The sequence below is a fragment of the Protomyctophum bolini genome, assembly GCF_963924005.1.
Source record: "Protomyctophum bolini genome assembly, chromosome: 16".
NCBI lineage: Eukaryota > Metazoa > Chordata > Actinopteri > Myctophiformes > Myctophidae > Protomyctophum > Protomyctophum bolini.
The window spans coordinates 4,278,535-4,304,222 of record NC_137877.1 but is presented as its reverse complement, the minus strand read 5'-3'; the positions used below and the strand labels follow the sequence as shown (position 1 = coordinate 4,304,222).

Here is a 25,688-nt window from a genome sequence, read left to right as displayed (position 1 = left end):
TACTAGACTATAATGACACATAATAATCAGCGATTCAGCTGCATTATGTATTCAGTATTGTTGTCTTTGTGCGAAGGTTATTCGGCGCATATTAAGTTTGCTCTTTCCCCTCTGGTTGTCTGTCTGGTTGCGGCTCCGATCCGGATCCGTGTGGGAGGTGTGAGGACACAACCCTGTTTTCCCAACAGCCCCATTTGACTATTTCCCACACACACACACACACACACACACACACACACACACACACACACAGAAACGCTACGGCGCCATTTGAGATTCAATTTGGTTATCAATGTGCCTCCTGATAAATGGGATGTTTTACTGCTTTATGCAAAGACACTAAACGTTTAGAGACACACACACGTGCACAGACACACACGCACACACACACACACACACACACACACACACACACAGACACACACATGCGCGCACACACGCGCACACACGGATCTACATAATGACTCACTCCTCCTGCCACTATTCCCGGCCCACTGAAATTAGCTGGAATTAAGCCATTTTGTCCTGGGAACGATTCTGCAAATGTGTTCTAAATCCTGACTGTTTTCTTGAAAAAGCTATGTTTTTCTATGTCAGTCGTTCTCAAACACTTTCATGTCACTTTTCACGATTCTTCAAAAATAGCAGACCTACAAGCAGACCTACAAGCCCTAACCCTAACCCTATGAGCTTGTAGATCTGCTATTTTTCAATAGCTAAGGCATAACATAATGCCAACACCCAAAGGGGTTCCTGCCCAAAATGGATTAAGAGTGTTTCTGAGGAGGTGTGCGGCGGGTGGCGGCAGCGGTGGCAGTGACAGAGTGACCGTGGGGCCTCGTTATCGCAGCCAACACACGTCACCACCAACCAACCACCTTAACCCATTCTGACCTGAGATCAGATTCTAACGCACAGAAGAATGGTGGTTCTTTAACGCATTCTGACCTGAGATCAGATTCTAAAAAATGTCTTCTAAATCCTGACAGTTTAAAAAAATAGCAGACCTACAAGCTCGTAGCGCGCCACTCGGTGGCGCGCTATGAGCTTGTAGATCTGCTATTTTTCAATAGCTAAAGCACGACATGATGCTAACACTAAAACGGGTTCCCGCCCAGAATGGGTTAATTGTTGCTCCATTAAGGCTCCGGTGTACAAGTGGTTTTCCGTTTCATGACCTCCGTCGTTAGTCTAATTAGAAAATACTTTACTTCTCCTTCCTGGTGGAGTTCACAGAGTCCGGGCAAACGGGCGCGGTTCACGTGGCTACGGCGTGCTAAAAGCTCACTCTCTGATTGGTTCACAGATGAAAGCGTTGCAACGCTGGAGGCGGGTGGAGGATCGAGGGCCGTGAAAAATGAACTGAAGGTGATGGCGTTCTGTGACTGAGACGTTCGTTCTAGTTAGGAGTCAATCTAATTAGTGTGAACTTGACTCTCTGCTCGATGTAAAAAAAAAACTAGGCTGCATAGACCAGTGATTGCATTAGGGTAAAATACTCAAATTGTTAATTTAGTTCCGTTTATACACAGTCATCTCTCCCCCTCTCTCTCTCTCATTAGCAGGCAACAGTGCGTGCAGCACTAATACTATCGCTCTCTCTCTGTTTCTGGCAACAGCGCCCCTACTGGTAGTCATTATACTGGCTTATTAAAGTCACATAGGTGAACCACACATAGGTAGGTGAACACGGACATTGCTGTTCCTTGGAGTGGTTGCACCACTCAAAAATAAAAAATAAGGTCTCTCACCTGTTTCAGAATGGTGTAATTGGAACCGTCGACACTGAGCTTCCTTATTTCGTGGTGATCGGCCATGATGAGGAAAGGCTCCTCGGCTGAGGACAGACATGAGGACAGACATGAGGACAGTCATGAGGACAGACATGAGGACAGACATGAGGACAGAAGGACTATCAGATGAGACTAGCCTGGTTAATAAACCAGACCGAATCAGCCGTTGGCAAAAAGAAATTGCCTGCCGGCGGATTACGGTCTGGAGAGGCTCAATTGTACGCCCATTTCCTACACCAGAGAAATGGGGCGGCCAATCGGGACACGGTATGCAATATGGGCGGGCTTTGGTACAGTGACTTTCAATGCTTGAGACCTTTGACTGACAGTAGCTCTGACCAATTGCGTCAAAGAGAAAATGTTTCAACCCGCCCCCCTGGAAATGAAATCCAAGCTGAGCCTCCCCAGACTAATATCCCGCGGTCCGTGCGATATTAGTCTGGTTTATTAACCAGGCTAAGATGAGACCACTTATTGGCGCTGAATCATTCAGAGAAATTCTGAACACGGCAACATAGTGGGGGTTCTACTGTATTATGTCTATTAGCAGTGGTTTTCAACCCTTTTCATATCAAGGCCCATCATGCATTCAGGGGGCGATGGAACAACATATTTTCAGATGGGGGTCGGCGGCCAATTACATATAGTTTTGGGGGTCCTTGACATGAAAATGTTTCAGAACCACTGACATAGCTAGAAACATGGATTTCTCAAGAAAACTGTCAGGATTTATAAGACATTTGTAAAATCATTCCCAGGTCAAAATGGGTTAAGTAAAACATTTCCGTACTTTTTCCCCACCACTGAAATAAAACAGAGCGGCCTGGGCCTGCGGTACCTGAGAGGGCCTTGCAGGTGTTGCGGGCGCTGCGCTCCTGGGCCTCGTAGCCGTCCACACACAGACACTTGTAGGAGCCGTAGGTGTTGAGGCAGCGCTGGGAGCACGGCAGGACGGACGAGCACTCGTCGATGTCCACGCACGTCCTGCCGTCGTCCTTCAGACGGAAGCCCGGCCAGCACTTACACTGTGGAGAGACCAGAGGGGACAGCACGTGTTAGAACCCATTTACAATTTACAATTTAGGCATTTAGCAGACGCTCTTAATCCAGAGCGATTTACATTAAGCAAGAACAAAAAAGCATGGGAATACATCACATAAAAACATTTATCAAGAAACATGCGTAAGCTAAGAAAGTAACAGTGGAATATCTATATAATGAAACTATACATCTATACTACTATGCTATACATATGTACTATGACGTGCTATGACTACATACAATGCATTTAGGCATGACAACTTAAATGGTAAATGGTGCATTTATATAGCGCCTTTATCCAAGGCGCTTTACATAGATTGTGCATTACATTCACCCATTCACACACACACACACACACACACACACACACACACACACACACACACACACACACACACACATTCATGCAAGATACCAACCAGCACATCAGGAGCAATTAGGTCAGGGCTTAAAGCAACAAAAAAAAAACATCCCAAGACTGAAAATGTTTTTTTTGCAAATCTGCACTGATCTCATTAAATGACCCCTTATGAAATCCTCAGGACTGAAATCAGTCCCCAGGACTGAGAACTTTAAGCCCTGAATTAGGGGTTCAGTGTCTTGCTCAAGGGCACTTCGACACTAACTCTGGGGGAGCCCACACAGGGTTCGAACTGGCAACCTTGCGGTTGCCATCCGGCCACTCTACCCACTGATCCACCGCCGCCCCACATCTGTGTCACCTTATATAGCCATGAACCACTTTAACCATTATTTTAAAACTTTAGCTGTTGAAAATGAGCAGATCTACAAGCTCGTACTGTATATAGCGTGGCACCGAGTGGCACACTACGAGCTTGTAGATCTGCAATTTTAGAAAATATCGTGAAAAGGTTTATTGTAAAGTATTACAGAACCTGTACTGTGACCACGTTTTCAATCTACATCAAATCGCTTTGCCATGTACAATCTCACGTGTCGAAATACAATATGAAGGTCTTCAATTTTTGGTTAATGTTCCCCCTAGAATATGGGTGCTGAAGTTCAATATAGTCAAACCTGGGCTGTATTTTACTTTTAGATCAGCGACACTGGCTGTGCATCCGAATGTAAACCAGGTATTAGTGTGTGAAACTGCAAAAGGGGGAATGAAATGAATATGTCAACGTGTTGAAAAGTGGAGCCTATACATAAAATATCAGCCCCTTTAGTTGTTACCACAGCAGTACAATCGACAAACAGATTTCACACTGTGGATATGTTGTTGCTGAAGGGTAGTAACCGCATTAAGTCCAAAGCTGTCCACATCTTTTCAGGAACAAAAACGGCAAAATAATGTAGTAGTAGCAGATCTACAAGCTCAAAACGCGATGGGTTCAAAGCTCGTAGATGTGCTATTTTTGCTATACTTTTGTGTGACACTGTAGTTAGTTAGTATGATGAAGTAGGGCATTCATTTACGGAAAACTCTACTGAAATCATATGAGGTTTCTGCCCAACGACATTCTCAACGGAAGGCTTGAAGGCATCTATAGGGAACAATGACCCCATAACGACTCCCCCCGTGTAGCATAAATAAATGATGATAACATCAATGTCACAGTGTGGACATTGTCTAGTGTAGCATGTAGTCCCTGCACTGCCTCTCCTCCTCTGTGACCATGTGCCCCAAAAGAATAACTCAAAGTGCTTGTATCAGCTCCACTGGCTGCCCCCCCCCTCCCCGACTGCAAATCCTTCCTTATCCAAAGTTATAACCTTGAGACCCCGTTCTGCTGATCTCTCTGTTCGGGGCCACGAACGGATGAGCCGGGGGCCCCCCTCTCTGGCCGGCTTTAGTCTGGCTCACGGCAGGGGGGGAGAAGGAGAGAGAGAGAGAGAGGCTTTGTGTGCGTGCGTGCACGGCGCACATGCATGTGTGTGTGTGCCACGTTTCTGATGCCGACAGCAAAGTAGTAGGATGAGAGTGAACTTGGGCAACTTTGGAGCAGTGGTGTAACTTTACTAAGTACATTCACTCAAGTACTGAATACAGGTTTGTATCCTGTATCCTGCAGCACTTGTTGTAGAGTTTTTATCAAGTTTGCGCATCCACTAATTGTTTGTGTTCAAGAAATTTCTTGTAAAATGTGTCAAATCAAGATGTTAAATGTGTGTGTGTGTGTGTGTGTGTGTGTGTGTGTGTGTGTGTGTGTGTGTGTGTGTGTGTGTGTGTGTGTGTGTGCGTGCGTGCGTGCGTGCGTGCGTGCGTGCGTGCGTGCGTGAATGTAATGCATGTGTGTGTGTGTGCCACGTTTCTGATACGGACAGCAAAGTAGTGGAATGAACTTGGGCAACTCTGGAGCAGTGGTGTAACTAAGTACTAAGTGCTGAATACAGGTTTTTGAGGTCGTGGAATCTGGGATTCCATAATTCTACAATATTTCACGGTAAATTGGGACGAGTAATGTGTGCGCTTGTGTATTTACATATACAGTAGACCTATTTCCAGTGACTTTCGGCATGTCGTCACCTGCAGGGTGTCTGCTTGTGGGGGGCTTGTCTAACTCTAAAGCTAACTCCTACACCCCGGCTCCCTGTGGTGACGGGCTTGGCCATTTGTTACAGTGTGTGCCTCTGAGTTCCTCCTGGGGCAATTTGTACGACAAAGGAGTTTGTTGTGGTGGCGAAAATGCATATAAACACTATGGTATTGATAAATGTAATGAAGCCTACCAGTAGATTATACTTATCACTCTAATTACCACCTGTTCCTAACTGCAGACTCATGTAAACCTATTTCAAACTGTGTGGGTTAACTATAGAATAGCCTCTGTCCCAGGCTTACTTATCTGCAAAAAGAAAAGCCTGGACTCACAATGTAAGGCAGAGAAGCATAAAGTGAAGCCTGGTCACAAATTAATGTAAGACAGAGAAGCATAAAGTAAAGCCTGGTCACAACGTAAGGCAGAGAAGCATAAAGTAAAGCCTGGTCACAACGTAAGACAGAGAAGCATAAAGTAAAGCCTGGTCACAACGTAAGGCAGAGAAGCATAAAGTAAAGCCTGGTCACAACGTAAGACAGAGAAGCATAAAGTAAAGCCTGGTCACAACGTAAGACAGAGAAGCATAAAGTAAAGCCTGGTCACAACGTAAGGCAGAGAAGCATAAAGTAAAGCCTGGTCACAACGTAAGGCAGAGAAGCATAAAGAAAAGCCTGGTCACAACGTAAGGCCGAGAAGCATAAAGAAAAGCCTGGTCACAACGTAAGGCCGAGAAGCATAAAGAAAAGCCTGGTCACAACCTAAGGCAGAGAAGCATAAAGTAAAGCCTGGTCACAACGTAAGGCAGAGAAGCATAAAGTAAAGCCTGGTCACAACGTAAGGCCGAGAAGCATAAAGTAAAGCCTGGTCACAACGTAAGACAGAGAAGCATAAAGTAAAGCCTGGTCACAACGTAAGGCAGAGAAGCATAAAGTAAAGCCTGGTCACAACGTAAGACAGAGAAGCATAAAGTGAAGCCTGGTCACAACGTAAGGCAGAGAAGCATAAAGTAAAGCCTGGTCACAACGTAAGACAGAGAAGCATAAAGTAAAGCCTGGTCACAACGTAAGGCAGAGAAGCATAAAGTAAAGCCTGGTCACAACGTAAGGCAGAGAAGCATAAAGTAAAGCCTGGTCACAACGTAAGGCAGAGAAGCATAAAGTAAAGCCTGGTCACAACGTAAGGCAGAGAAGCATAAAGTAAAGCCTGGTCACAACGTAAGACAGAGAAGCATAAAGTAAAGCCTGGTCACAACGTAAGGCAGAGAAGCATAAAATAAAGCCTGGTGACAACGTAAGGCAGAGAAGCATAAAGTAAAGCCTGGTCACAACGTAAGGCAGAGAAGCATAAAGTAAAGCCTGGTCACAACGTAAGGCAGAGAAGCATAAAGTAAAGCCTGGTCACAACGTAAGGCAGAGAAGCATAAAGTAAAGCCTGGTCACAACGTAAGGCAGAGAAGCATAAAGTAAAGCCTGGTCACAACGTAAGGCAGAGAAGCATAAAGTAAAGCCTGGTCACAACGTAAGGCAGAGAAGCATAAAGTAAAGCCTGGTCACAACGTAAGGCAGAGAAGCATAAAGTAATGAAAGTATAAAATAATTATGTGTGTGACATGTGTAGAGGAGAGTGCTGAGGGAAGCTCTGGAGGGAGACACTATTCTCTCTCCGGTGTGACGACATATACAATAAAGGAATGGAGTTTGAATCCTGATGGTTCAAGTCGTACTGCATCTTCTTAATTTGTTTACTTACTTATAGTAACGTCGAAAGCTGCCATTACACTCTCGACTGTTATGCATTTTTCTGTCCACACCTGCTACTCATGTAAACTGCCAGAATACGATTACTTTGTCAGCTGGGCGGTTAGCCAGGTGTGGGAGCACGTCGGCCACACTTTGCTGGCTGGCGTGAGCCTTTGTTGCCGTTACCCCGAGTCTGAAATAAACCATCCGAGGAACATCACTCAACCTGTAGGTCGAGAACCCTCAGGGGAGTCCCGAAAGCAGAGAGTGCAGGTATTGCTACTAACTAAATGGTAAATGGGTGCATTTATATAGCGCCTTTATCCAAGGCGCTTTACATAGATTGTGCATTACATTCACCCATTCACACACCGATTGCGGCGGAAGCCATGCAAGGTACCAACCAGCACATCGGGAGCAATTTGGGGTTCAGTGTCTTGCTCAAGGACACTTCGACATGCAGACAGGAGGAGCCGGGATTCGAACCGCCGACCCATGGATCATTGGACCTGCTCTACCTCCTGAGCCACAGTCGCCCACTAATGTCTATTACAACTGCTGTTCTAATTCCTTTAGACCCGTTATTGACATTATACCAACCTTGAAACTATACCTTAGTTACATCACCATCGACAGCCAATAATGTGACCAAACGTACCTTAGCTACGTCATCAAGAATGGTGGTACCCTATTGGCCAGTGGACAACACAGACATACCCAGCCGATTACAGTACTTGCACATTCTTCTTGCGCAAGTAATAATCCAAAAGATGGTACTTCATTGACTCCCATTGTACTGTGAAACAGCCAACTGTTTTAGTCTAACGCAAACTAATTAGTTTGCGCCCTCATTTTCGCCCTGATGAAGACCTCTCCAGGTAGAAACATGTTCGCCCAGACTTTGTCTTTTAATTAAATAAAGGCTATTCCTCTTGAGTGGCTGGATCGTCTGTTTTTTTTGTTTTTGTCTTGATCTCATTTTATCCGTGAGAGCACCTTATACAGTGTATATTTTACTACAGTCACCTTTTTTTACCTCCAGTGAGCTCCTGGTTATTGGATTTTTCTTTTCTGGAGTATATTCTCGATAATTGGACTATAGTTACAGTACATCTTCATTACACATCAAAGTGTCTTTCTCAGCGGTCCGGTCCAGGCACCTGGTAATCCAGTCTGGCAGTTTGTGCCGACAGGTTCGACTCCCGATCCCGACGGCCTTTACTACTGCATGTCACCCCACCATCTCTCTCTCCCCATTTCCCGTCAGCCTACTACTGTCTATACCTCCATAGAAATAAATCAAAGTAAAGGCGAATAAAAGTGTCTTTCTTCCAGCTCTGCTTTTCGCTGAGGAGAGGAAGTGGTGAGTGGTGCTATACATGCAGGCTTCTGACTGTGACGATGGCCCTCAGATGAGACATTACGGCCTTGACCCGGATCCATCTGGAGCGCTGTGTCCGTCCCGCACTGTCAGGAGTCAGGACATATCTCACTGTCTCACTGTCAGGAGTCAGGACATATCTCACTGTCTCACTGTCAGGAGTCAGGACATATCTCACTGTCTCACTGTCAGGAGTCAGGACATATCTCACTGTCTCACTGTCAGGAGTCAGGACATATCTCACTGTCTCACTGTCAGGAGTCAGGACATATCTCACTGTCTCACTGTCAGGAGTCAGGACATATCTCACTGTCTCACTGTCAGGAGTCAGGACATATCTCACTGTCTCACTGTCAGGAGTCAGGACATATCTCACTGTCTCACTGTCAGGAGTCAGGACATATCTCACTGTCTCACTGTCAGGAGTCAGGACATATCTCACTGTCTCACTGTCAGGAGTCAGGACATATCTCACTGTCTCACTGTCAGGAGTCAGGACATATCTCACTGTCTCACTGTCAGGAGTCAGGACATATCTCACTGTCTCACTGTCAGGAGTCAGGACATATCTCACTGTCTCACTGTCAGGAGTCAGGACATATCTCACTGTCTCACTGTCAGGAGTCAGGACATATCTCACTGTCTCACTGTCAGGAGTCAGGACATATCTCACTGTCTCACTGTCAGGAGTCAGGACATATCTCACTGTCTCACTGTCAGGAGTCAGGACATATCTCACTGTCTCACTGTCAGGAGTCAGGACATATCTCACTGTCAGGAGTCAGGACATATCTCACTGTCTCACTGTCAGGAGTCAGGACATATCTCACTGTCTCACTGTCAGGAGTCAGGACATATCTCACTGTCTCACTGTCAGGAGTCAGGACATATCTCACTGTCTCACTGTCAGGAGTCAGGACATATCTCACTGTTTCACTGTCAGGAGTCAGGACATATCTCACTGTCTCACTGTCAGGAGTCAGGACATATCTCACTGTCTCACTGTCAGGAGTCAGGACATATCTCACTGTCTCACTGTCAGGAGTCAGGACATATCTCACTGTCTCACTGTCAGGAGTCAGGACATATCTCACTGTCTCACTGTCAGGAGTCAGGACATATCTCACTGTCTCACTGTCAGGAGTCAGGACATATCTCACTGTCTCACTGTCAGGAGTCAGGACATATCTCACTGTCTCACTGTCAGGAGTCAGGACATATCTCACTGTTTCACTGTCAGGAGTCAGGACATATCTCACTGTCTCACTGTCAGGAGTCAGGACATATCTCACTGTCTCACTGTCAGGAGTCAGGACATATCTCACTGTCTCACTGTCAGGAGTCAGGACATATCTCACTGTCTCACTGTCAGGAGTCAGGACATATCTCACTGTCTCACTGTCAGGAGTCAGGACATATCTCACTGTCTCACTGTCAGGAGTCAGGACATATCTCACTGTCTCACTGTCAGGAGTCAGGACATATCTCACTGTCTCACTGTCAGGAGTCAGGACATATCTCACTGTCTCACTGTCAGGAGTCAGGACATATCTCACTGTCTCACTGTCAGGAGTCAGGACATATCTCACTGTCTCACTGTCAGGAGTCAGGACATATCTCACTGTCTCACTGTCAGGAGTCAGGACATATCTCACTGTTTCACTGTCAGGAGTCAGGACATATCTCACTGTTTCACTGTCAGGAGTCAGGACATATCTCACTGTCTCACTGTCAGGAGTCAGGACATATCTCACTGTCTCACTGTCAGGAGTCAGGACATATCTCACTGTCTCACTGTCAGGAGTCAGGACATATCTCACTGTCTCACTGTCAGGAGTCAGGACATATCTCACTGTCTCACTGTCAGGAGTCAGGACATATCTCACTGTCTCACTGTCAGGAGTCAGGACATATCTCACTGTCTCACTGTCAGGAGTCAGGACATATCTCACTGTCTCACTGTCAGGAGTCAGGACATATCTCACTGTCTCACTGTCAGGAGTCAGGACATATCTCACTGTCTCACTGTCAGGAGTCAGGACATATCTCACTGTCTCACTGTCAGGAGTCAGGACATATCTCACTGTCTCACTGTCAGGAGTCAGGACATATCTCACTGTCTCACTGTCAGGAGTCAGGACATATCTCACTGTCTCACTGTCAGGAGTCAGGACATATCTCACTGTCTCACTGTCAGGAGTCAGGACATATCTCACTGTCTCACTGTCAGGAGTCAGGACATATCTCACTGTCTCACTGTCAGGAGTCAGGACATATCTCACTGTCTCACTGTCAGGAGTCAGGACATATCTCACTGTCTCACTGTCAGGAGTCAGGACATATCTCACTGTCTCACTGTCAGGAGTCAGGACATATCTCACTGTCTCACTGTCAGGAGTCAGGACATATCTCACTGTCTCACTGTCAGGACATATCTCACTGTCTCACTGTCAGGAGTCAGGACATATCTCAGCATCCAGGCTGCAGGACAGGCTGGACAGGAGAGCAGCCTCTCTGAGGCCTTGCTGCTTCACAATCACCTTGGGCTGATTAAGGTGAGCACGAGTACAGTTTTGAGGTATTTTTGCTACGCGAGTATTTCTGTTCCTGTTTGTTTGATAATTTAATACTATACTGCAGTGCATATACTGTCAAACTCCACTGCATCTCAGATGTTGTTGAGGGAGATGTCTTTTGTTGGCCGTTCAAGGCGATATGGACATAACGGACACATACCTCCCCGACGCAAAAATAACAAGCTATTGGAAGCTATTTTTCGTGGCAGCAGTACAGTATACGTTCAGTTCACCCAAAATATGAAGGCGTTCGTGAACGATCGTTAGCGAACGATCGTTAGCGAACGATCGTTCTTTGAACGCGTTCAGGGACAACACTGCATACACACACACACACACACACACACACCATATGACCTTGATCCAACACAAGGTGAGAATGAATATATCATTGCTGTCAGGAGGAAGTGCTATTGAACACCCTTTACGTCTGTGTGTTGTTTCGAAAATATTGAACCAATAGAAAGTAAGTAAAAAGTGATTTGGACAAAACCTCTTAACTCCATTGGACCCTCAAAATGTCTGCTGAAGCAACTAACTCTCCACCACCTCTCCCCCCCCTCTCATGGAAGTAATTGCCAATATATAAAGTCACCACACCAACTTTGATGAGGCTGTATTGCTTTGTTTTAAAAAATATAAGGTTTTCTTAATTTCCTGAAAAATTTACATTTTTAATTTCCTGGAAAATGAACATTTTGGAGTTATGAGGTTTCCTCCCTCCCAAAAGCAGAGATATATATTCCTTCTCAATGAGAATGAAGAGGAGTGAATATATATATTCATTAATGCTCAACTTGCGGTGGATCAAGGTCATTATCGTCACGCATCTTTTTCCACTTTGAAAGACTAACAGTTATATGTGTCTTTATCGCCAATTTCCGTTTAATGATGTGCTCAGTTGGACTTCATTATCTCTCATTAATCATTCATGCCTCAGTGAAAGTATCACCGTCGCTCTTGATGGATTAGAGATAGAATTGCAAAGCTTCGCTGCTCTCAGTTAACCAACCGAAAAAGGGGAAAAACAAAGCAAAAACAATGAAACTTATAATTGCTGTTTTCTTAAATGTTGCCTACAGACTACTTGTCAGCTAGATTTGTGCTGCTATGGTGAGTCATGGTGACTATAAGCTTCCTTTGGTCCAAGTTAATTTCCTGTCATAGACACCGATATTCCCCGAACACGTCAACAGGAAATAAACCTGGACCCCGTTTAGAATGTTATACGGTTGTCAAGAGTGAAGAGGTTAACCCCTTTAAATGGTAAATGGTGCATTTATATAGCGCCTTTATCCAAGGCGCTTTACATAGATTGTGCATTATACATTCACCCATTCATACACCGATTGCGGCAGAAGCCATGCAAGGTACCAACCAGCACATCGGGAGCAGGGACAAATTAGCCATTGGGGCCGTGGCCCAGGGGCCCTTGGCTCTCAGGGGCCCTTCAGGGAAATTGGACCGTAAGGTACTAGGTTTGACGCCCTGAAAAGGGCTCCTGGGGCCCTTCATTGGCCATTGATTTTGTTACATTTAGGTCAAAAAGATGATAAAAACACGGAAAAACACCAAAGTTTGCGCACACGCGCGCCCTACAAAAATTTCCGGCCCAGGGGCCCTCGTGGGGGTTAATCCGTCCCTGATCGGGAGCAATTTGGGGTTCATTGTCTTGCCCCCCCTTTTGGTGTTAGCATTATGCTATGCTTTAGCTATTGAGAAATAGTAGATCTACAAGCTCATAGCAGCTTGTAGGTCTGCTATTTTTGAAAAGTCGAGTGGCATAGAGACATAGCTTTTTCAGAAAACTGTCAGGACTGTCAAAGACATTTTTAGAATCTGATCTCAGGTCAGAACGGGTTAAATGATATCGAAGCCGTATGGTCTGAAACAGGATGCGGTTTCTATTCCCGAGGGGAGAAAGACTGTGATGTTATTAAGCTGTGACATACACTTCATAAATAAATAAATGCGTTCCACAGCGGCCCCACGTAGGGTGTATTTATAGGGTTAATACGCGATGGGAGTGAGCATTGGTTTATAGCTTCAATATCAAGACTACGGGGAACAGCGTACTGGGTGTTTCATTTGTTTGTTTTTGTACCTTCAATATCCCTGTTGGGTTCTTTTCAACCGTGCTTTGTTTTGGGTGGTATACTAACGTTGTTCAGTTTCCCCAGCAGCACCAAAGCGAGGCTGACTGAGCCGAGCGGAGGAGCTAATGGGCTGATCTGAAGCGGCTGGTGGTGATGATGCCGGCGAGACGCGAGGCAGTTATATTCTGAGCGGAGCAGTGTTGTTTTTGGCAGCAAATTTTGATTTTAGTTTTAGTAATAGTCTTTTGAATAGTTTTCATTTAGTTTTAGTCACATTTTAGTCACCTGGAATGTGTTAGTGCTAGTCTAGTTTAAATGTCATGATATTTTAGTCGACTAAATCTACAGTTGATTTAGTCGACTAAAATGTATTTTGTTGGGCATTGATGCCGTCGTAAGGACTGTTTTTACACTTGCTGAAAATAGTCGATCTACAAGCTCACAACGCGTAGCAGTGCGGCGTGTCGTGAGCTTGTAGATCTGCTATTTTCAGCATGCAACCAAGTGTAAAATGACTTATACTACTGGATCTCTTGTCCACTAGTCCCTTCCTAACATTTTAGTCTACCGGTAGTTTTTATTTGTTGACGAAATTGTCAGTATATTTAGTCTTAGTTTTAGTCATCATAGCACAGTTTTCATTTAGTTTCTATTAGGTTTTCTTCAGTGGAAAAAGGTAGTCGACGAACATTTTTCGTCTTAGTTTTAGTCGACAAAAACAACACTGGAGCGTGAGTGAGTGGAACCAGAACTAGTCCGTTTTGGACGTGTTTTAAATACCTTGTATCCCACGGGCAGGTCCTGGCAGTCCTGTGTGGAACCAGAGAACTAGTCCGTTTGGACGTGTTTTAAATACCTTGTATCCCACGGGCAGGTCCTGGCAGTCCTGTGTGGAACCAGAGAACTAGTCCGTTTGGACGTGTTTTAAATACCTTGTATCCCACCGGCAGGTCCTGGCAGTCCTGTGTGGAACCAGAGAACTAGTCCGTTTGGACGTGTTTTAAATACCTTGTATCCCACCGGCAGGTCCTGGCAGTCCTGTGTGGAACCAGAGAACTAGTCCGTTTGGACGTGTTTTAAATACCTTGTATCCCACCGGCAGGTCCTGGCAGTCCTGTGTGCAGCCGCTGACGCGGCGGTTCAGGCACTCGTTGACGTTGCAGTTCCTCTCGTCCGAGCGGTCGCCGCAGTCGTCGCGGCCGTCGCACAGGCTCCCCTCGGAGATGCAGCGGCCGTTGGAGCACATGAAGAAGGAGCCGTTGCACAAGCTTCCTGGAAATACAAAGGCCGAATACAGAACATAACGTCAGAGCCTCGAAATAGTATCGTCTCTTTTTGTTCGTTGTTTATATACCGGCAGCAGATTATGCTGTGTGTTGTGTACTTTGTGGGGAAAAAAAGTGTGTGTGTGTGTGTGTGTGTGTGTGTGTGTGTGTGTGTGTGTGTGTGTGTGTGTGGATGCATGTGTATAAGTCAAAGTAATAGGCTCATATTGTACATACATTAGTTTTGCAGTATACTGCAAAATCCTTTAATGTTTAATGTATGCAACCTCACTACATATTTCCTCTGTTGTCCACTTTCTAAACAGTATATATTTATATATATATATATATATATATATATATATATATATATATATATATATATACCATTGCATACATTTCCACACATTTTTTTGGACATGTTATGTTTCCTCCTGACAGCCATGATAGTTGGCATTGGTCTTTTTTTTCCTCTCTTCTGATATTTAGTTTTTTCTCCCTTCATCACGAGCGGATCTCCCGACAGATGAATTCCACCAGGAGGACAGGTGTGTAGTGTGTGGTGTGTAGTGAGGACAGGTGTGTAGTGTGCAGTGTGTAGTGAGGACAGCTGTGTAGTTCTCTTCTCCTGGTCCTTTTCCATCACGTACTGTATACTATCCCATTTTGGGCGAGAAACCCCTTTTGGTGTTTTAAGCATTATGCTATGCTTTAGCTATTGAAAAATAGCAGATCTACAAGCTCGTAGCGCGCCACCGAGTGGCGCGCTACGAGCTTGTAGGAAATGCTATTTTTTGAAAAATCGAAGAACGACTGACACATAGAAACATAGCATTCTCTCAGAAAACCGTCAGGATCTAGAAGACATTTTTTAGAATCTGGTGTTGTAGGTTTTCCCTTTGTTGGTCTGCTTCTCTGGGTCGCTCATTTTTTGTTTAGTTTGGAAGAGGCAAGTGCATATTTTTTAACTTAGTTTAGTGAGGAATTGACAGAGCTACACAGAAACGCGTCTACTCCATGACAGATACGCTCACTAGCGCCCCCCCCGACATTTTTTAGAATCTGATCTCAGGTCAGAATGGGCTATAATACGCATCCTGTTGTTTCCTCCGGTGGCGTATAGTCGGCAGGTATACTGACATTGATGAAGAGCGCCCCCCGCTGGGCGCCAGGCAGGGGGTCTTAAGCCAGACATTTGATGAAGACATTGATGAAGAGCCCCCCAGCTGGGCGCCATGCGGGGGGGAGGGGGGGGGGGGGGGGGAGGGGAGTCTTACCTGCGGCCAGACATTTGAGGTTCAGCGGCAGCTCGTCGGAGCGGTCCGGACAGTCTGATTGGCCGTCACACTCCCACTGCGAGCTGAGCAGACAGCGGCCGTCTCCACAGCGGAACTCGTCCGATCCGCACGAGCGATATACTAAAAGGGGGGGAGGGTGGAGGGGAGGGGGGGTTAGGAGACAGAGATAGGAGTCCTTTAATAAGCTGAAAAGAGAGGAAGCACGCACAACTCCATTGTCTCAATCTCTTGGAACATTTTACCACGGTGCACGGTCAGGAAACACTTTTTTAGAAGAAGGAGAATATACCAGCACTCACAGAGTCCTTTAAGGCCTCTTTATTGTTTCATCTTTATAAGGGAAAGGTAAGGTAAGGTGAATGTGACACTTTGCATTGCATTTACAACATTTTCAACGCTGACGAAGGCCCTTGGCCGAAACGTGTTCGTTGTGTTGCTGCTTGCAGCTTTACCTTGCCCATGTAAAGATGAAACAATGAAGTGCCTTAAAGGACTCCGTGAGTGCCGGTATTCTCTTTCTTCTAAAAGTCCTTTAATGAGCTGACACCGGCGGTGGAAAGTAAGTAACTATACGTACATTCACTAAAGTGCAGTACAGTTCTGAGGTATGTTTTTTTTACGTTACGGGAGTATTTCCGATTTTCTTTATATATATTTCTTTATTCAGGGAGAGGTACAAGGTTAGTTTTACATCGTTATTGTTATTGGTGACATTCCCCGTTTTCTTCTTCTTTTTTTTCTTTTTTGTGCAACCCTTCCCCTTAGTTGGGCAGAATGAGTGGTCACGCTTGCCCAGCCTATACCCTCCCGTTCACCCTCCCATAAGAATTAAAATAAATTTAAATACAACAAAATAAGGAAAACAATAAATAAGTAAAATAGGAACATCTTTGAATGCAGATTGTGGCCTCTAGATGTCAGAGACTATATATTGTTTTGGGAGCCTTTTACTTATTGCTGCGGCTGTCCGAATACCAAACAAAAATAAATAAAAAGGTCATTAAAATCTTGACATTTTATAGCTTATAGCAGCTTTTAAGTGAAAAATGTGAGTACTTCTTCCACCACTTGCTGACACTCTTTCCAGACGGGTCACAGTGGTGCATGCAGCAGCATCAGTCCAAGTCGGGGGAAAAACCAAACAAAAAACCCATAGCTGTCACCTATTGTGACAGTTTGTGCCAGTCGGGGCATTTTTATGGGGGGTGATCGAGGCACACACAGATCTGAGCTGGAGTGAAAGAATAGAATGAAAAGAGGAAGAATAGAGTGGAAAGACAAAGTTCTATAAGAATAGAATGAAAGAGGAATAGAGTGGACAGAATGACAGAGTTCTCTACTTGCCACATTCGACGGACTCGTCGGATCCGTCTCCACAGTCGTCGTCGTGATCACAGACGAACCTCTGGGGGACGCAGGCTCTGTTGTGGCAGCGGAACGAGCTGTCGTCACACGTGTTGTTGGGCGCTATAGTGCATGGAAACACACACACACACACACACACACACACACACACACACACACACATACGCACGTTGTTGAGTGCTAGTGCATGAAAAAGTACAAATACTAGAGATGGGCGATAAAATCGGAAGCGTGTCGGTATCGGTCTCAAAATAATCGGCCCTATAGAGCGCAGCAGTCCCGCCCCCTCTCAGAAAAGCGAGTGGCCCAGGAAATGAAACCCCAATGCATTCTTTCATCGGCACTTCGAATATAATTTATTTAAAGACGGTTACGCCGCGGACAAAGCCAATTCGGATCATGACAAATCATGACAATGAACACAATGTTTTGGGACGATCAAATAATTTATAAGACGAAAAACAAAACAAATAGTGTTGTCTCCTGCCTTTATTTTCTTCTTTCTAATGATTTGATCGTCCCAAAACATTGTGTTCATTGTCATGATTTGTCATGATCCGAATTGGCTTTGTCCGCGGCGTAACCGTCTTTAAATAAATTATATTCGAAGTGCCGATGAAAGAATGCATTGGGGTTTCATTTCCTGGGCCACTCGCTTTTCTGAGAGGGGGCGGGACTGCTGCGCTCTATAGGCCCTATAGATAGATAATTTATTTGTCCTTTCGGAAATGTGTTTTGTGCACAGCAGTCATCAGGATATACATAAAACATATGGAAACAAACAGATCACACGGTACATAGACAATAAAGAAACAATGCCAACAGAAGGCCACCAGTCATAGTTCCAAGAGGCATCACATCACGGAACTGAGACGGGGCCTGCTTGTTCAGTCCTAGTCCTATACCTGAACCAGGATAATAATTCCCAATGCATTTTTCCCCATGGACATTTCAAAAAGTATTTATTTAAAGACCTTTTTAAGTGTCGTACAAAGCCAACTTGAGTCGTGACAAATCATAACAATAACAAATAACCTGCCGTTTTGAGTTGGCTTTGTACGACGCTTAAAAGGTCTTTAAATAAATACTTTTTGAAACGTCTATGAGGAAAATGAACGGGGAACGGGGACTGCAACGCTCTATAGTGCAGCGGTGGGCGAAAAATGAATTATGAAAACACTGCTAGAGACATAATGATTCATTCAGCTCTGCCCACACTTGGCATGCGATGTGTTTTATCAACGGCGGTTCAACCAGATCATCCCTCTGAGCCCCGTTTAGCTGGGCTGTAAATGAGACAATAACCCATTCTGACCTGAGATCAGATTCATACGAGGTTTCCACTGGACTACACACTGGTCTGATGAACCCATTCTGACCTGAGATCAGATTCTAAAAATGTCCGTCGTTCTTCGATCTTTCAAAAATAGCAGACCTACAAGCTCGTAGCGCGCCACTCGGTGGCGCGCTACGAGCTTGTAGATCTGCTATTTTTCAATAGCTAAAGCATAACATGATGCTAACACCAAAATGGATTCCCGTTCAGAATGGGATAAAGACCACACTTGATTAGCCTAATATGTTTTTATGGGGGATGATGATGCAGATAGAGGCATAAACAAAGTAATTTATGTGCGTTTCATGACTCATTATTATTATTATTATTATTATGCAAATGGCCATTTTTTAAACTGGGGTTCTGCTTCACTGCTTCTGTCCAACGTGACGAATGGTTTAGAATCGCTGGCTCTTAAATTAGTGGCGCCTGGGGACCCCCAGGGGTTCTTGAGGGGTCCCCAGCTAAATGTTATAGGAACCAAATGGACCCCTGCCTCTGGGGTCCCAAAACCCACAGGTTAACACACTTGGGGCCACTGTGGCTCAGGAGGTATAGAGAAGGTCGTCCAATGATCCATGGGTCGGCGGTTCGAAACCCGGCTCCTCCTCCTCCTGTCTACATGTCGAAGTGTACCTTGGGCAAAGACACTGAACCCCAAATTGCTCCCGATGTGCTGGTTGGTATACCTTGCATGGCTTCCGCCGCAATCGGTGTGTGAATGTGTGTGTACTGTGGATGGGTGAATGTAATGCACAATCTATGTAAAGCGCCTTGGATAAAAGGCGCTATATAAAATGCACCATTTACCATTTATTTGAACGGGAGGGCATTTTTTTTTATATACAGCTTCAACCAGCAGATCACTTTAGATTACGTTATCACTCTTTATCCCATTCTGAACGGGAACCCATTTTGTCTTAGCATCATGTTATGCTTTAGCTATTGAAAAATAGCAGATCTACAAGCTCATATCGCGCCACCGAGTGGCGCGCTACGAGCTTGTAGGTCTGCTATTTTTGAAAAAAATCGAAGAACGACTGATATTTTTAGAATCTGATCTCAGGTCAGAATGGGTTAATCAGACCAGTGTGTGTCCAGTGGAAACCTCGTATGAATCTGATCTCAGGTCAAAATGGGTTATTACAAAATATATATATATGTATCTCTGACAGTGCACTAGCTGCTGAATCCTAATTTACATTTGCTCTGCAAAGCCCTCGTTTGACGATTTGATCCGAGTTCCGTGAGTAAAAGGCTGCACTGCGCGCAGGAGACGGAATAATCTGCATAGATTTGGATCACATCAACGTTATGTAAATGTGGACCAGTGATCCGTCCACACACTGGGGCCCACCCGCTGCGTAGGAACCCTGTGATGGCACCTCCTGCTCTGCATACACCATGCATAGAGGAAGGCTTCACACTGTATGAACCCTGTGATGGCACCTCCTGCTCTGCATACACCATGCATAGAGGAAGGCTTCACACTGAACCCTGTGATGGCACCTCCTGCTCTGCATACACCATGCATAGAGGAAGGCTTCACACTGTAGGAACCCTGTGATGGCACCTCCTGCTCTGCATACACCATGCATAGAGGAAGTCTTCACACTGAACCCTGTGATGGGGCCTCCTGCTCTGCATACACCATGCATAGAGGAAGGCTTCACACTGAACCCTGTGATGGCACCTCCTGCTCTGCATACAACAGGCATAGAGGAAGGCTTCACACTGTATGAACCCTGTGATGGCACCTCCTTTCTCTGCATACAGTACACCATGCATAGAGAGAAGGCTTCACACTGACTGCACCCAGTGAGAACGCACTGCTGCCTGGCGCCACGTTTCACTGCCACTCTGGTGGACAGGCTGACGTTAACGTCCTTCAAGTTGAAATGGGCAACACTCGCCCATCATAAAGGAAATACTGTACACATTTAACTTTTCTTCGACCCGAGTACAGATGTGAAATACTTCCTATCCCATTATGGTATTATGCAATTAACCATGTTTTCTCTACAGTGGGTTGGTTGGTCAGTGATCGAAAAACAGCATGCAGAGAATGAATAAGCATATTGTTTCCCCCCTATAGACTTTTATAGTGTTTTTTCCTAATAAAGATGATTCTTTTGGTTGTTGTACTCTCATGTAAAGCGCCTTTGGGTACTTCGAGAAGTGTTCTATAAATCTGAGATGTATAGCATTTTCGCCATGGGCTGCTATGGGATCTCTAGTCATGTTCCCCGCAAGACTAGCCCCCTTTTTGAAACTATAGCTCCTTGCCACTCGCCCTACACACTTCCACTCGGTTTGAGCATAGATACATATTAGAGACGGCACTGGATGGTTAGGGGAATCCTGGTGCCATACGTCTCTATTATTTATATATCTATACTCAAACCGAGTGGAAGTGTGTAGAGGCGAGTAGCGAGGAGCTAGTTTAAAAAAGGACCTAGAAAATATCCCTGAAGAGTTTCTAATACATGATAAATATTTAATCAAGATCCTCTTAGCATCAAGTAAAAAAAGCAATCACACGACGCTGGTACCAACAGGACCCACCAACGAAAGATCAATGGATGGACATTATTGAGGAACTGTATTCTATGGAAAAACTAACATTCATACCGAGACTACAAGAGGATAAATTCTATTAAAAAAAATGGGAAAAGTGGAATCTTTTCTCTCAGCCTAGCGATATTGCAATAGAATTTCATTGAATGTTTGTTGTAATATGAAAAATGCAGCCGTTTTTCTTTTACTTTTTGTCTTTTTCTTTCCGTATTGTCTTGTTAGTTGTTGTTTTTGTCTGTTCTTCCTTCAATAAAAATGAAGTGAAAAAAAAAAAAGAAACCTATATAGGGCTCTGTGTAGTTACCGTCCCACGGCCCAGACGGACGGCGGTACGTTGTAAAAGACTAGCTCAATGTAAAAAACAAAAATGAGATATTTATTATTTACCACAGCCGGCTGCAGCCAGTTCATCAGAGCCGTCAGGACAGTCCCTCTCCCCGTCACAGAGCCAGCGTTTGGGCACACAGGCGTACGACCCTGGACAGCTGAACAGCCCTGGTGCACATGTCACTGAGCCTATGGGACGAGAGGGGACAACAGCAATACACTTATACCAACAGGCTGCATAGCATCAACATTCACCACATGTACACAATGTACACATGTATACAAAGAGCAGGATTGTAGCACAGATTGTGCACTGAGATTTAACAGTGCACGATGCCTGCTATAATGTTCCTGTTGTTATGGCCCAACAATGTAACGGTACAGTATGTGTCAGAGACTATTTTCTTTTTTTTATCCCACGATTTTGTAACCCATTTTTCACCCCTGTGTCAATCATCTACTGTGATCCTGGGCTCTACACATCCTCCACCAACCTGGGGAGAGCAACGGACTTAACTCATGCTTCCTTCATGCTTGAGTGTCCAAGTTGCTCCTTTACACCTGACAGGGGGGAGTTTCCCTGGTTGGACGTAGCGCGTGGAAGGAACACGTTATTCCAACCAGTTCCTTTCCCCTCCACCATGCGCCTCGGCTGGCCAGGGGGAGGCAGTTTAGAGACCAGGATTACTGCATGTTTTTGTGAGGGTATCTACCCTCAGAGACTATTTAACGTTGTTTGCCATAACGTCACTGTTCAGGCAAACTGAAACCTCTATACCGTCTAGTACAGGTGTGGGCAACTGGCAGGCCCGGGGGCCACATATGCGGCCCCCACCACCTTCACTTAATGTGGCCCTCAGGTTAATGTCAGAATAGAATACTGATGTAATTTTGGTTTCAGGTTTCAGCCGTTACTATTCCACAACATATAAACATGACCCGCTGTTATTACTTCAGTCTAAATGAGTAGCTCATTGCTTCAACACAAGTATAATTAAAGGCATTTGAAATTACATAAAGAAATGTTAATTTTCAGGTTTCCAATTCAGATTTAAAAAAATAGCAAAAATTCAAGATTTCAGTTTGAATATACTGTAGCAAAAAATGTTTCTACGACAGTAATATATGGCCCTAGGGAGTGAGTGTGGAAATATAGTGGCCCTCTCCATGGTCAAAGTTGCATACCCCTGGTCTAGTATTTAACCCATTCTGAACGGGAATCCATTCTGGTGTTAGCATCATGTTATGCTTTAGCTATTGAAAAATAGCAGATCTACAAGCTCATAGCGCGCCACCGAGTGGCGCGCTACGAGCTTGCAGGTCTGCTATTTTTTGAAAAATCAAAGAACGACTGACATTTTTAGAATCTGATCTCAGGTCAGAATGGGTTAATCAGACCAGTGTGTGTCCAGTGGAAACCTCGTATGAATCTGATCTCAGGTCAGAATGGGTTAAAGCCTGAGTTATAGTTGGTTGCGCTGTGTTATCGTGCACCGAAACAAAACGAAGACAGACCTGCTTAGTGCTATACTGTACCTCGCAAAGTGTCCCTCCTCAACCCAGCATATATTACAGTATAGTACTTAAAACAAAATATGCATGCAGGCCTTCAAGGCACAAGCAGACCAGTAGAAGAAAAATGGCCATGACTGTTAGGAACGCAAAGGTAAATACAGTAGTTCAATTAATTAACGTCTAGCTAAAATTCACTTCCTTGATTGGAAATGTGCATGAAAAAAAAAAGAAAACTGCAGGCTATTTCATTAATATTTCCTTGACATTCCATTACAATCCAATTATCCCATTCTGACCGGGAACCCCTTTTGGTGTTAGCATCATGTTATGCTTTAGCTATTGAAAAATAGCAGACCTACAAGCTCATAGCGCGCCACCGAGTGGCGCGCTACGAGCTTGTAGGTCTGCTATTTTTGAAAAACCGAAGAACGACTGACATTTTTTTGAATCTGATCTCAGGTCAGAATGGGTTAATCAGACCAGTGTGTGTCCAGTGGAAACCTCGTATGAATCTGATCTCAGGTCAGAATGGGTTATACAACCACTGTTCACCGCAACAACCTTCCTTCTATTGTTATTGGCTACTTTTTTAATGTGGGGAATTCATTACTGATGCATCTCATTTGCCGACTGAAATAGCCGTTGCCTCTCGGGCCTCGATGATGAGAAATCTACAGTGGCGTGCACAGACATTTATAGAGGGGCAGGACGGTGCTCAAGTGAAAAAAAAAGGGCACCTTCTTGTGCAGCGCATTTTGGGGGCGGGAACCCATTTTGGTGCTTTAGGAGATCTATACAAGCTCATAGCACGAGCTTGTACAGGTCTGCTATTTTATTTATTTATCGAAGAACCACTGACATAGAAACATAGCTTTAGATTGTGGGGGGCCTAAATTATATAGTAGAAGCGTTTTTTATATCAAGATTTGATCAATGTCACCATGGTCCACACTACAAATTAAGGAAAAAGAGAAAACGTATTTTTTTTCTCTTTTTTTTTAAGAGCAAAATTTCCAAAAGGGCACCCCCTAGTGTCTATCTGTGCACGCCACTGGAAATCTATTTGCCTCAGCACACCCACTCAGATCATCAGTAACATTGGTCGTGTCGTTATCACCCTGTTCTCGTTCACACGGCGGCGCCCCCTGACTGACTGACTGCTAGAAAACATGCAGACGTCACAAGCAATGAGGTGACCTTTTTCCCAGCTCTCCCCCTCCCCCCTCCCCATCTCCCCCCGGTGACATGTGAAAGGCCACTCACCATAAATGTATCTGTTGCGCTCATGTTTTTACTTTGTCTTTTGTTTGCCCTTCATCTTGTTTCGTATTTTATTTTATTTTTGATGTAATTTACTTACTTTTTTTATTGTCTTATTCTACCGATGTGTGATTACCATGAAACCTATACCTGGAAACGAACGAACTGAGACATTCTGAAACTACTCAAAGAGGGTTCCCTTATACTCTCCTGGAACTGTAAAGACCCGTTACACTGTGAAAGTTAAAGACAAGAAATGTAACAAAAGACTTGTAACAATTACGATATGTACTGTGATGCCCAATGTGACCCATCCGTTTAATGAAAAATAAAAATAAAAACAAAGTTTAAAAAAAAGAAAGGCCACTCTACTCACCACAGATCTGCACGCTCTCGTCGAGTCCGTCCTCACAGTCGTTCTCGCCGTCACACAGCCACTGCTTGGCGATGCACTTGTTCTTGGAGCAGGCGAACTGGTTCCACAGGCACGAGGAGTCTGGAGAGGAGGGGGGTTTCAATCAATGCCAAATTAAACAACAAGGCAGGTGCAGCGAGCTCTCGTTTATCAGTTTGTGCATGTGCCACATACAAGCCTTTTGCTTTGCGGCGTTCACAGTATATGCAGCCAGTATACGGCTTCACTCAATCGCAAATATCCAATCTATCAATGATATCTTTGTGCCTCTCACGTATATCTTGATGACAATACTTTTGCACCTGTAATCAAGTCAAATACAGGCCTGATTTAAAAAAAGGCCTTTACTTGTAACAGAGTATTTGTATATTGTGGAATTATGCTACTTTTACTCAAGAACAACATCAGAGTACTTCTTCTACCTCTGCTCATTAGCCCCGCCCACAGCAAGGTTGTTTGCGTTGCAGTCGTGTGCTTTGAGGTGCGCCAAGGTGACCAAGCTGCCAAATAATAAACCACGCAAACCGTTCCTCACACGAGAGGAAACATGCATACATTACACTAGCATCCTCCTCCTTTCTTCCCCAAACACTTTCCATAAACATTGATCGCTGCAGTTATTTCCTTTTTGTGTGTTTTTTTCCCCCTCGCATTCTGACGCAGTCAAACAACGACGAACAAAAGGCTGTCAGTTTAGCGGAGGTTTGTCGTCGTGGGGTTTTACGAACCAGAGGTGAGGTTCTGAGGAGAACAAAAGAAAAGAGAGGATGTGTTCATATAATCTGTGCTATGATGGGGTTGGTGCGGTGCGGTCAGTGAACCTCCCCACTTCTCCCAAGGGGAAGGAGGGAGGGAGGGGGGAGGTGGACTGCGGTGCCGGTCACTCTCTCTCTCTCAGATGTCAGGGCGAGCTCCTGCAGAGTCTCCAGGAGCTTTTTGATGAGATGCTGGGAGAAAAGGAAGGGGAGGGACGATGGGTGGCGTGCTGGAGGTCAAACCACAATACATGGAATTACAGATCCTGTGGGGATGGTAGGAGATGGTTTCTAGACGACATTGTCGTCGTCCCCCCTTTCCCCTTCTCCTCTCTTTGTACATGAAACCAGCCTCTACCTCGCTTTGATACGCAGGACCCCGGGATAATGATGGGGATCAGCGCCGAGTTGACTCAATCCGGAAATCATGATTATCCCATTTAGG

At 44.8% G+C, this 25,688-nt stretch overlaps 1 protein-coding gene across 1 annotated transcript in view; it reads right to left on the bottom strand.

Moving 5' to 3' along the window:
• Positions 1-25,688, bottom strand: part of lrp1bb (low density lipoprotein receptor-related protein 1Bb) — a 634,358-nt gene that overhangs the window by 122,365 nt on the left and 486,305 nt on the right. Inside the window, exons 53-59 of the mRNA XM_080786185.1 lie at positions 24,450-24,569; positions 21,359-21,487; positions 17,038-17,160; positions 15,673-15,813; positions 14,215-14,402; positions 2,632-2,818; positions 1,752-1,837 (exon numbers count right to left, since the gene is read on the bottom strand). Of these exons, the coding sequence (XP_080642311.1) occupies positions 1,752-1,837; positions 2,632-2,818; positions 14,215-14,402; positions 15,673-15,813; positions 17,038-17,160; positions 21,359-21,487; positions 24,450-24,569 (974 nt within the window). The remainder of the gene's footprint in view (positions 1-1,751; positions 1,838-2,631; positions 2,819-14,214; positions 14,403-15,672; positions 15,814-17,037; positions 17,161-21,358; positions 21,488-24,449; positions 24,570-25,688) is intronic.